At 40.1% G+C, this 12,687-nt stretch overlaps 1 protein-coding gene across 7 annotated transcripts in view; it reads right to left on the bottom strand.

Annotated features, from left to right (window-relative positions):
- The window catches only part of LOC132766860 (von Willebrand factor D and EGF domain-containing protein-like), a 324,994-nt gene that overhangs the window by 135,891 nt on the left and 176,416 nt on the right, over positions 1-12,687 (bottom strand). For all 7 annotated transcript variants that reach the window (XM_067472855.1, XM_067472881.1, XM_067472890.1 and 4 more), the window contains 2 exons: positions 11,120-11,256; positions 4,892-5,053 (listed from right to left, as the gene is read on the bottom strand). In XM_067472855.1, coding sequence (XP_067328956.1) covers positions 4,892-5,053; positions 11,120-11,256 — 299 coding nt within the window. The remainder of the gene's footprint in view (positions 1-4,891; positions 5,054-11,119; positions 11,257-12,687) is intronic.

Genomic DNA, 12,687 nt, shown 5'->3' with positions numbered 1-12,687 from the left:
GCCGGGCAAGGCCACGCCCACCTCATCCCCCAGCCATTCATCGCCCTTTGCAGGCAGCCAGGGCAGGGGAACTGTAAGATTTCAAAAGTAATCTTACAGTTCCCCTGCCCTGGCTGCCAGCAAAGGGAGATGGATGACAGGGGAATGAGGTGGGCGTGGCCTTAAGGAGGTGCTGGGCGAGGCCATGCCCACCTCATTAATGAATCGATTCGTAATTAACAAAATTTCATAAATTTCAAAATTTTGAAATTGGAAATTTCGGAAGTCCAAAAAAAAACCCCGAAACGCCAGTGTTCCCTAGAAATGAAACGAGTTTAGAACCAAATTTTTCCTTGATCGCCCAAGCCTAATATCTAAACATGCACATACAGTCTTTCTCTCTTTCACACACACACAATAGGTGGTAAGCAAAGTAGTCTTACATCTTACATTCATAAGGGACAGGATAAATTCATATAGTTGGTAGATGGTTTTCAAATTATATGGTTTTTTTTAAAAAAAATGGATAAGTTGTTTTTCAAATGTATGCTTTTTATGTGATGCTAATGTTCTTTTAACTGATTATGTATTCTTAATTGGTGTTCATGTTTTTAATTCTGCTATGTGTGTATTTGCTGATGTATTTTCATATAATTGGCTAACAGGCACACCACCTAATGGCCAGAGCATTGTTCCATGTTACACCAAATATTTTTATGTTGGAACCCATAAAGCTGTGTCTGTGATTCCCATCTATGTATGGACATTTATATTAAAAACCCTCTGTAGGCAATCACCATATGTAGGAATTCACATGAAAAAGGTAGCACGAAATTAGGAAGGGAGGATGTAGGCTAACAAACAATATTTGTTTCGTAAGCTTTACTTTAAAACACAGCTTGGATCACCAGACAAAAATTGAGCAAAACAGACCAAAAGGACAAGGGTAAAATGAAGTGTCCCAGCAAATGAAAGATTTTACCATCTTTCACACTGACAACAATACATTACTATCTGTTTTCACTCAGGTGTGAAGATGTCTCACTGGGGAGGTGAGTGATGAAGTGGGTGGGTGAAGATTCGCCTGTCCAGTATTTGTAATGCAAACCAGGAAAGGACGTTAGAAGCTATTCTGAGAGAATGACTATGAATTAGCATAAATTGGCTTGGTTTTAAGAATAAACCCAGTGTTCTCAATGAGTAAATGAGAAAAGGAGCTTTCAAGGTGCATTCTTCATAGACAAGAGCCTTTGAAAAAAAGAAGACATTTTCATAGGGAAAAACTACTTCTCTAGGACTTTATCTGCAAAAATGTGGACCCTATGGCTCAAATCTGAAATTGGAACAAAACCTATTGGGGACAGGATGTAGTTATTTGCTGGGGTAAGTTGACAAAATCTGCACATGATCATGTCTAGTGTGCATACCAGCTAGCAAGTATAAAGGTCTTCAGAAATGTTAACACAGGAGGTGATGTTGACAAGTACAAACCCATAATGCTGAAAATAGATTCTAAGCCTAAGTGAATCAAGGTTTCTGCCACTGGAAGATGGATTGTTTTACAAGCAAAAGCAAACCGATCACTCTTAATGCAGTTTTAACCCTAATTTCCTTCTTTTACCAAAGCCCTCAAGATGTTTATTTTCTCAGTACAGCACTAATGATCTATCCAATGAACATTAATTATGCTTAAAATTCCAGCAGTCTCCCTGTAATAAGATATTCATATAAACCTGATTTCTCTGCTTTTGCTGCTCTATTTAAAAAAGTTGTCCCTCTCCTTCCCACCCCTAGATGAACTACTTGAAAAGTTCAAAGGATTGATTGCATTGGAATAATTTAAAACAAACCTCTTCAACCTGTGGCCCTCCAGGTGTTTGTCCCTCCAACTCCCAGAAATCCTAGCCCGTTTGTTCAATAGTCAGGATTTCTGGAAGCTGAAATCTAAAATACCATGAGGGCCAAAGATGATGCAGGCCTGATCTAAAGCATTCTGTCATCCATTGGGATAATGGGAATTAGTCAAAGTTTTCTGTGGTTTAGATAGACCTGTTGAGCACCTTCTTGGTTGCATCACTGGATCACCAAAGCCCAGTTTCCCCCCAACATTATTGCAAACCTCAAGAAATAGAGAAAGAGAAAGGAATGACCAGAAAGCCACAAGAAACTATCAGAGGTGTAGTGAGACAATTTTAATTGCATGGGCAGAAACATATATTAGTTGAAGTCAGAAGGGATAAGGCATTAGCCCCTATAGAAGTGGTTTATTGAATAAGGTTTAACCAGGAGGAAGAATTATCCCTTGTTTTCAGTAGAAACTATGACAAAGCAGATGCTACCTACATGGTTATATTACAAGGAACTAGCGTTGTTCCTCCTTCTCCTGGGATGTTTGATGTTGAAGCTCAACTCCGCCCTAGAAACACCAGCTGTCTGCTGATCTCTATCCCAACAGAGTAGTGCATGAAATAATCAGTTGTGTAATTTGCCTTCACTGCACTAGGAAGTACCACTTCCACAATACTGAAATTTGGTGGCATCATAGCAAATACTGCAAGGACATTGAAATGGAAGTGGGAAACCACATTCAGTTTTGGCCACTGATAGGGCCTATCTCTGCTACAAACTATGCATATAGGGAGGCCAATATTGGCCCATAAACAAGATAGGAGATGGTAAGATATGTCTTCTAGAATCCTAAATGAAGACCATAGGCTTACTGCTACGGTACCATGCTCCAATGTGGAACTATTCACATTAGGTAGCACAATGGGAAAAAGAAAAAGAGGGAGATAGGAACAATTACTTGAATAGCACACTACTTTTTTAAAAAAACACCGGTGAAATGCAGGAGGGCAATAATTTTTGAGTTCTGCTCCAGGCAGCAGACTATTTGGTATTAATGCTACTGCACCATTTTAGATGCAACCCAACAGAATATCAACTGTGTCTGCTAAAATGTAACATTTCAAGAAAATGAAATCCAAGAATACTCTGCATACACCGAATGCTTTGTGAATATTTTATGAAAGAGTTTCTTACAGAGTTCAGTATATTACTGTTGCCACCTGTGTCTGAGATGAAATGGGATGTACTTTTGGCAATATGTTTAAAGAAATGCTTTAGGAATGTAAGGTGCATTCACAATTTTTCTCATCCTCAATGAGAATATGTGTCAAGCAGTTGAACCACTGTCACAGCATGTTTGCTGAGAGCATGTGAGAGGGCTGAATCCACATCTGTAGAATAATTCATTTGAACACACAATGTTCCTCTTTTAAGAGAAAGCACATTTTTTCAGATGCCTGAGGTCTTTAATACATTTTTTTTTTAAAAAAAATTAGCACATTGTTTCTAGGGGAAAAAACAGATTATATACATGTAAACTCTGTTCCAAACTGGGATTGGGTTGGAATGAGAGGTGGTGGGTGGCTGGAGGGCAGGACAGGTTGGTGGGTGATTATCTTGGTCTGATAATTATTATTTTTTAATGTTCTATATATGTATGTGGATAATTGTATATTCAAATAGCCGGATGCTAGCAGTGCTTCTGAAACAGAGGCATCCCTTTAAGAACTAACAGTGTATGCCTGGGTGGGGAATTCATGATGTCACAAAGTACATACATGTCTAGCAATAATGATGTCATTTTTTCCATTTATAGTTCAGTGTGTGCATGTATGCAGCTCTCCCCATTATGATGGCATACATCCCCAAATAATAGCTACCATCCTAATCACATGTTCAAGGGCATGAATACCTTTCAAATAGGCAACTGTGAATGCAAACAAAAAAAAGGTTAAAAGCATACCTAGGTAAGAGCTAGTTACATAAAAAATGCCAGCACAGCTCACCAGTAATATATAGGACCCCTTAAACCATAATCAATGTATGTTGTCATCACTTTTCTGTAACACAGTTCTGTGGGAGGGTGGTTAATCATGGAGATATTACCCGTGAAACCTGCAACCCCATCAGCATGTATATGTATGTGTTTGAATGCATGGGTCAATTTCAAATTGTGAAAATGGCTAGTTATAAACAGCTATTTGAAATTCTGTTGAGATTGCATTGTAATGGGAATTGACCTTATGACTTTTAGTAATGAAACTACACCTAACTAACTTGTTTCACAATTATTGGGTATATGTAGTCTCATTACATATATTTTTTGAATCCCAGGTTGTTGCTCTTCAGTGTTTTTTAAGTAACCAAAGGAATTATTTTATTCTGGTTAACAAAAGAATTAAGGAGCCCCTTAAAAAACAAAATAAAATAAGACAGTCATTGGCTATTGTAGAGACCCCACAGAACTGCAAATGTAAATAAGTATTTTACAATAACTTTCCAGTTCTAATAGGTTGAATGGAAAAGACACACACACCAAACCTCCCACCATGTAATAGAGATATTTAAATTACTTCATCTTCAGAGAAGGAGCTCTATGCAGTGACTCCTATTCTACTAGAGAAGTTTTGAATTGATCCCTTTCCCTGCCCTTTCTCTTTCTTGGATAGCAATTTCAATATGGAGGATGTGAGAAAGAGAGGTCGTCAGTGAATAGCACTATGAAGCTGAATGAAATTTTGCACTTGTGACCTAATCACAATTTTCAACCTGTGCATCTATAACCGAACGTGGATGATTAAAAATTGATTCACCCACTATATCAGCTCTGGATGATTACTAGGAATAGTGATTGTAATTTGCACCTTAAGACCACTTATTAATTTATCCATGATGCTTAATTTCTGCTATTCCTCAATAGGCCGTACTAAAGATCTTGTGCACCCTCATTCACTGTGATTAACAGAGAGTAGCCATATGTAATCTCCATTTTATTGTCACAATGCTTAGTAAAAAAAAAAATCTTCTTTCAAATTGTTTTGCTAGTAGCACAAGAAATTCCTACTTTCACTTGCCATCTTGCATACGGTTCAACATCCATCATGAAACGAACACCTTCTATCCTTGGATTGTTCAGAGCAGGAATCTGGCACTCCACTGCGGTCTGATTCAAAAACTTTGGTTTTATGGTTTCATGTTTCCTGGGTCTCCAATCACCATTATGATGCTACAGGAAACAAAATTGTCAGATAGAAGTGAATTACAGCAGATCAATATATACGATTTACCTTAGTTTTATTGAAATTTATTTGAGATAGATTTCAATCAGACATCATGCTGAAAGTTAAGTCTCAAAAGCATTGTATGAATTGTGTATTTACCAAAGGAAATACATGGTTTTATCCTATCAGATCTGAACAAAATAGATACAGAAACCTGTAATAGTGAATTTTGTATTTTGACTATATTTGGGCTGGAAGCATACCATAGAATCACATGGGAGGACCTAAAGAAGATATAAAATGCTTCTGGGGTTTTTTTGGGGAGGGGAGGGGAGGGGGGAGCATGGGTAAGTAAAAAATGTTGTATCCATGGATAAGGTGATCATACTGTATTGGGCTTAGGTACTCCAATTGTTCAACTCAGTATGAGACAGCTTTCTATGTTCCTATAGGGTGCCATCTAAAATGTTTATGTCTGTGACAGGGACACAAAATATGCAAATCATATTGAAATGAAACTCTGCAACACAGGCAGGTCAAACCCTTTGCCTTCAAAATGCTATTGAATCTATGTGCAGAGTATCAGTGGATTTTTTTTATATATATAGTGATCAGTGTTTTGGGGTTTTTAACCATTTTGAGCCCCCAGATATTATTGAATGACAATTCCCATCTCACAACCTCTGCTTGCCATAGATGCAGGAGAGAATGCCTCTAGAACATGGCCATATAGCCTTAAAAAACATACAGCAACCCAATTCCCATCTCTTTTGAATGGGAATTGCAACTCAACAACACTTGTGGCTCTGAGGTTGGGGAAAGCTTAAAGGCCATTTTAGAGTCAGACATCTTATCTATAGACCTTGTATCTAATTCAAACTCCTGGCTAAACAGATTCAAATTGCAGCTTTCATGTGTTGCTGTTTTTGCCAACTCCTATCATCATCTGGATGGTCATGTTCAGGACATGGTATGCCAGATTCAGTCTGTGGACCTTGAGTTTGACACATGTAATCTAGCTGAGGAAATGTATCTGGATACAATAATAATGAATATTAATCTCCAGTCCTATTGCTCTGGTAGAACAATAGAGATGATATTCACTGGGGGAAAAATGAATGAAACATGAATGAATGTTTTCTGGGGGGGGGGGGGGGGGGGCTTCTTCATTATCTCTTCTTCCATAGGTAAATAGAAGAAGAGGAAGAAATAATTTGTTGAACAAGGACAGAAAATAGGAGAGCTGGCCCTCCTCCTTTCATTACCTCCCTCCATTGAACACCCCATTTGTGCTTTCTGAGACAGCTTCTTCTCTGGTGTATTCTTCAATGGTTTTTTTATGCTAATGCATGTTTCCCTCATGAAAAGGGAAGAATTCCCAGTTTCTCTTAAGATCTTATCACACTCACCAAATTCAGGGCTTCCAACCTGTTTTGGGTACAGAACCCCACACTGGCCATCACACAATGTTGTGTGATTTCCAGCATGGGCCACATCCCCAACTGCAGGGTTTTCATGCTGTGCTGGCTCCAATGGGGCCAGGACAGATCCTTCCCAAAAGGGCGATACTTCCTACATGTGATGGGGTAACCATTGCCAAGAGGGAGCTGTGCATGGGGTGGTGGATCCTTTCCTCTGCAGATAAAGTCAACTGTCTGTAAGTGAAACAGTTGGAGGAGCAACCTTTTCAGTTGACCTAAAAGAGGAATCAACGTTGCTCATGTTCATTTTGTTTGCCTTATGTTCAAGAAAGCAGAGTATATTTAAGAACCTGGCAGGCTTTGTAAGGGTGGTGGTGGTGGTGGGGGGGGGGGGTGATCATTAGTACACTTAAATCAGAAGCCAATAATATATGGCTGCCAGTCTAATTGCAAAAAGAAGGAAGAAATGAATCTATACTTAGCAAAATTTTGGATCTTAACTTGATTTATTTTTAAAAAGAAGGAAAGAAAAGGTGTGGAGGGCATTGTCTTAATCATGTAACTTTCAAAAACATATCACCTTTCTTGTGACTGAAATCTGATGCATCTAGAGAGAGCTGCAGTTTGTGATGGTTGGAAATTAAAGTTGCTTAGCTACAGTTGCAATTAGAGGAAAGCAATGCTGATGTCAATCCTCCAAAGCTAACATTGAAACAAGGCAAATTATATAGTTTGCAGTATCTCAGTCTTTACTTATCCTAGAGGGGGGAAATATTCCATAGATTCAAAATTGTCTCTAGTTTACATGAATACACATTTTGGATTTCCAACATTCTTGGAATTAAGTCAGGCCCAGATAACTTGGCTTTAGTAGGAGAGTAGGAATGACTCGAGTGTAACAGCCTGTGGGTTTATTTGTGTAACAAAATGAAATAAACTGTCAGTGATTTGGAAAATCTTTGCTCAGCACTTTAAGTGTTGTAACATTTATTCAGATTATTCTATCCTTCTGAGGGTATTGAAAATGTATTTTGGGCTACTATTTGTGTGATACATGTAATTACTTCCTCTGTTTTAAAAAAACACCTGTCCGCTGTAATATCCAATCAGGGAATATCTGCTTAGACAACAAGCCACCATAAATGGATTTGGATAGGCAGAAGGGAAAGGAAGAAGACCATACATACTAAGTTCATGTACTCAAGCTATTTGCTTGAGTAAGAGATCTGGATCTCCTGAAGACTGCATGTTTGTGAATTAAGAGCAAAGACATTGCCATACTATGTTTTATTATTATGGCTGTTGTAATGGAATGGGCCTACCTTGCCAGGCTAGTGTGTAGGAAAATTTCTAGGCTCTGGGAGAAAAGGACCGATCCAAGCTAAAGGACTCCTTTTATGGTAGTGGTGCCTGATTGGTGGGGGAGTTAAAGAGTGTTGCCTAGCTACAAAAAGTAGAGGGCGCCAGAGAGAGCGTTAATCTGGGAGAAGCCTGAAGGAGAGAAAAATAAATGTTTGGAGGTCAGAGGGAAAAACCTCTGTTGGGGGGGGGGGGGGGGATTAAAATAGCCTCTGGGGAGAAATGCTACATTTTTAGAGAGCCTCTGAGGGACAGACTACATATATATTAGGAGCCTCTGGAAGGGAGGACTGAGGGGTTTTGAAAATTTATTTATTTTATTTAGAACTTTTATATCCCGTTCTTTTCTACCTCTGTGGAGGGACTCAGAACAATCAACAGCGAACATTCAATGCTCTACAATAAATAACATCATAAAACACGTACTCAATAAATAAGTTCTAAAATACGTATAAAATACATCAAGTTAAAAATACCATCCAGCTTAATCCAAATGTTGTGGTCAAATAACTCTCAGTCTATACCGGATCATCCATCAATCTGTGAATGCCTGATTCCAAAGCCAGGATTTTAGCTGCTTCCTGAAGGACAGGAGGGAGGGGGCAGACCTAATCTTGCTGGAGAGAGAGTTCCATAGCTGGGGAGCCACCACAGAGAAAGCCCTGTCTCTCATCCCCACCAAATGCGAGTGCAAAAGTGGTGGGACCGAGAGCAGGGCCTCTCTGGAAGATCTTAAAGTCCTTGATGGTTTATAGGAGGAAATACATTCGGACAGGTAAACCGGGCCGAAACCATGTAGGGTTTTGTAGGATAAAACCAGCACTTTGAATTGTGCTCAGAAGCATGGTTAGTTCACCTGTGACCAAACATAGTTCTGTGGAAGACAAGTTAAGGAACCATTTTCTTTTAAGGAAACAGATTGATAATCTTCTGAAACCACCAAGCGTCTGAACTTCTAATATCTGAGAAGCCACCTTCTTCTAGTGCAAATAAACTTCACAAATCTGTTTACGCTTCACCACAAGTATTCATTGTGTCTTTCTGTGCCTCAATATAAGAAGGGGATCTGTCCAGATAACAACCATCACTCTTCATTTTTGAATGGCCCTGTGAGCTGACTCAGTGGTTGGTGGACCAGTGGGACAAGGAAGAGTGAATGGTGTGGTTGTAGACCAGTACGTTTAGATTTGTGAAAGCAAAGTTGTATTGTCATGTAATTGGCGGTAGGAGGGCGAGTTCGACCCTTGGAGCTGTCATGACCCCTTTTGCTTTTTTCTATGCCTGTTTGATAGGAGAATGATAATTGACAATCCGAGTGCTACAACAACTCACCTCATGTTGAAACAGCTGTATAATGTAGCTATATAAACCCTCCAACATACACTGGGCCTCCTTTATTGGACAATGTGTTTTTGCACGATTCTGTACTTTAAGAATTAAATAGCAAAAAGCCCCTAAACATAAGCATGCAATGTAAAATCTTCTGAAAGGACAGGCTTGGGCAGTGGACACAACTATAATAATGACATTTTTATGGTTTTAGGAGATGGATTTTAATAGAGATGGTTTAAATCTTCCTACTCCAGATATTCTGGGTGATGGCTAAACACCATCACTGAAAATATTTTGTTCTTTTCCCTCCAGATTGAAATGTTGTAAGTGTTATTGCTTCAGTCCTGTGGATCAACTCCATATCATGACATTTGAAGTAAGAGATATTGTGTGACAAATTGGTTGTGTCAGTACTACAAATGATGCTGGATTTGATTGTTGGCCTTTGCACATCTACCTGATTCTGTCTTTCAAATGCTAAAGATCTAGTTGTGTCCCTTACAATATTTATGAATCAGAGCACAGTTTACAGAAAAATTAAAGCATGTTTGTACTTTCCTTTGAATTTCAGCTAGGATATGTCCTGTTATATATAAGTCTAATTTCCACTAGAAGACCGCAGATGATTTTGTGTCTTTCTTGCATCACTAAGAAAGCCATTTTGTAATGTGTACAGAACCAAGATTCTCTGCTATTCAGACAATTCCCAGCTATAGATTTCTATATATGTGACCTCATAAAGCTATCCAGTACTTGATAGCATGTAGAATAATAATGCTAATAGTCCACCATTCAAACTGTAGACTGCAGCTGTGTATCAGAAAGCTTCAATAGTTAGCTGCGACACTTAAAATTCAAATGCATTTGGAAATACAGCCAAGCGTATAGATTCCAGATGCACAAAATTGAGAAGTAATAATACTGTGATTTCAGGCTTCACAGAACTAGGTTATAACTGGGATAAAAGCCCACAGAGAAATAGTGCATGGTTCTTATTCCTTTATTAATCAATCCTTGAGGTACATTAACCACAATTTTATGAAATGTATGTGTGGGCACTTATCACTCTCCGCCCCAGTAAAAATAAACAATTTTCATATTGATATTTGTGTTTTTAGTAGAGTCTTGTTACTATATCATCTAGTGGTCATCTGATCAGCATGATAGAACCTGCTCTTAACATCCATGTCAAGTTGGATTTCATTCCGTTAGAGTTTGGGACTGGAAAAAAGTAATGCTAGACTTTGCTCTATATATGAGAAATATGGGCAACAGTCTTTTTACCCAGTGATATGAAAGAGAGCTTCATCTGGGAAGAACCTCTCTCTATCACACCATGTCACACATGTATTGCACAGGAATACAGGAAAAGGCCTTCTTGGTATTAGCAGCCATGAGTTCCAAGGACGGTGGAAAGGCAGGATATAAATTTCAAAAAAAAAATATGAGGTGGGACATTGACAACCACCACAGGAGATGAGGATGATGGTGATGATATGTCAGTTGTGACTAGGGCAACAAACATAATTGTCCACTTCTCAGTAATTATAGACTCAGACAATAGTAAAAAAAAGAAGTAACCCTTTAGATTTGTCTATGTTTCACATTAAGGTAGAGGTAAAGGTTTTCCCCTGACATTAAGTTCAGTCATGTCCAACTCTGGGGGTTGGTACTCATCTCCATTTTTAAGCCAAAGAGCCAGTTGTCCGTAGACACCTCCAAAGTCATATGGCTGGCATGACTGCATGGATCACAGTTACCTTCCCTCTGGAGCAGTACCTATTGAGCTACTCACATTTGCATGTTTTCAAACTGCTAGATTGGCAAAAGCTGGGGCTAACAGTGGGAGCTCACACCGCTCCCCTAATTTGAACCTGTGCCCTTTCGGTCAGCAAGTTCAGCAGCTCAGTGTTTTAACCCACTGTGCCACCGGGGGCTCCAATGATTCACATTACTTACAGTCAATTTGGTGATTTCACAGTGAAGATTGGGAGAGTCAGTAAAGCCAAGTCCAAACACTGCAATTTTGCTGCACTCAGAAATGTGTACATCACAGAAACCATCATTGAGTAGATTTGTGATCTCTACAGGGTACTCTGGGGGAAGAAAACAGCATGTGTCAGTGAGAGGTGCAAGCATGCAAATAAATTTGTGCTCAGTTTTTTTACTTCTTTTTATGCTCAAGCCATGTCACATGCCATTTGAAATGTCACTCTGTTCGTTTATAAGTCACAAAGCAGAGAACCAATCCAAGAACCTACTATCTGAATTAAAGCTTGTACTTACTTACTTACTTACTTAGGCGATCCCTCGTTGGACGAGTAAGATGGTCTTCCATTATGGATTTCCTTGTGGGTCCGTATGTGGCTGTGGAGCCCTATTCTTGCTCTGCATCTTCTTCCACAGTGAGGGCATTGGCTTCCAGGTGGAAGGCGGTCCCGGTCGGGGTTGGCTTGATGCGCTTTCCTCCTGGCACGTTTCTCTCTTTCACCCTCCACTCGTGCCTCCTCAAATTCTGCAGCACTGCTGGTCACAGCTGTCCTCCAGCTGGAGCGCTCAAGGGCCAGGGCTTCCCAGTTCTCAGTGTCTATGCCAGAGTTTTTAAGGTTGGCTTTGAGCCCATCTTTAAATCTCTTTTCCTGCCCACCAACATTCCGTTTTCCGTTCTTAAGTTCGGAGTAGAGCAACTGCTTTGGGAGATGGTGGTCAGGCATCCGGACAAAGTGGCCGGCCCAGCGGAGTTGATGTTGGAGGACCATCGCTTCAATGCTGGTGGTCTTTGCTTCTTCCAGCACACTGACGTTTGTCCGCTTGTCTTCCCAGGAGATTTGCAGGATTTTCCGGAGGCAGTGCTGATGGAAACGTTCCAGGAGCTGCGTGTGACGTCTGTAGACAGTCCACGTCTCACAGGCATAGAGCAGGGTTGGGAGGACAATAGCTTTATAGACAAGCACCTTGGTCTCCCTTACGGATGTCCCGGTCCTCAAACACTCTCTGCTTCATTCTGGAAAATGCTGCACTTGCAGAGCTCAGGCGGTGTTGTATTTCAGCGTCGATGTTGACTTTGGTGGAGAGGTGGCTGCCAAGGTAGCGGAAATGGTCCACATTTTCTAATGTTACGCCATTAAGCTGTATTACTGGCATTGGAGAGGGATGGGCTGGTGACTGCTGGAACAGCACCTTGGTTTTCTCAATGTTCAGTGACAGGCCGAGCTTCTCATATGCTGCTGCGAAGGTGTTTAGAGTGGCTTGTAGATCTTCTTCTGAATGCACACAGACGACATTGTCATCAGCATACTGGAGTTCTATAACAGCTGTTGTTGTAACCTTGGTTTTGGCTTTCAGTCTGCTGAGGTTGAATAGCTTGCCATCTGTCCGATAGATTATTTCCACTCCGGTGGGAAGCCTCCCGTCAACAAGGTGAAGTATCATAGCGATGAAGATGGAGAATAGAGTTGGGGCAATAACACATCCCTGTTTGACACCGGATTCCACTTTAAATGGGTCACTTTGGGAGCCACTGCTGT

This window comes from Anolis sagrei, chromosome 1, assembly GCF_037176765.1.
Source record: "Anolis sagrei isolate rAnoSag1 chromosome 1, rAnoSag1.mat, whole genome shotgun sequence".
In the NCBI taxonomy this organism is placed as follows: Eukaryota; Metazoa; Chordata; class Lepidosauria; order Squamata; family Dactyloidae; genus Anolis; species Anolis sagrei.
The sequence above is the reverse complement of the archived record's forward strand: the minus strand, read 5'-3'. Positions and strand labels throughout refer to the sequence as shown.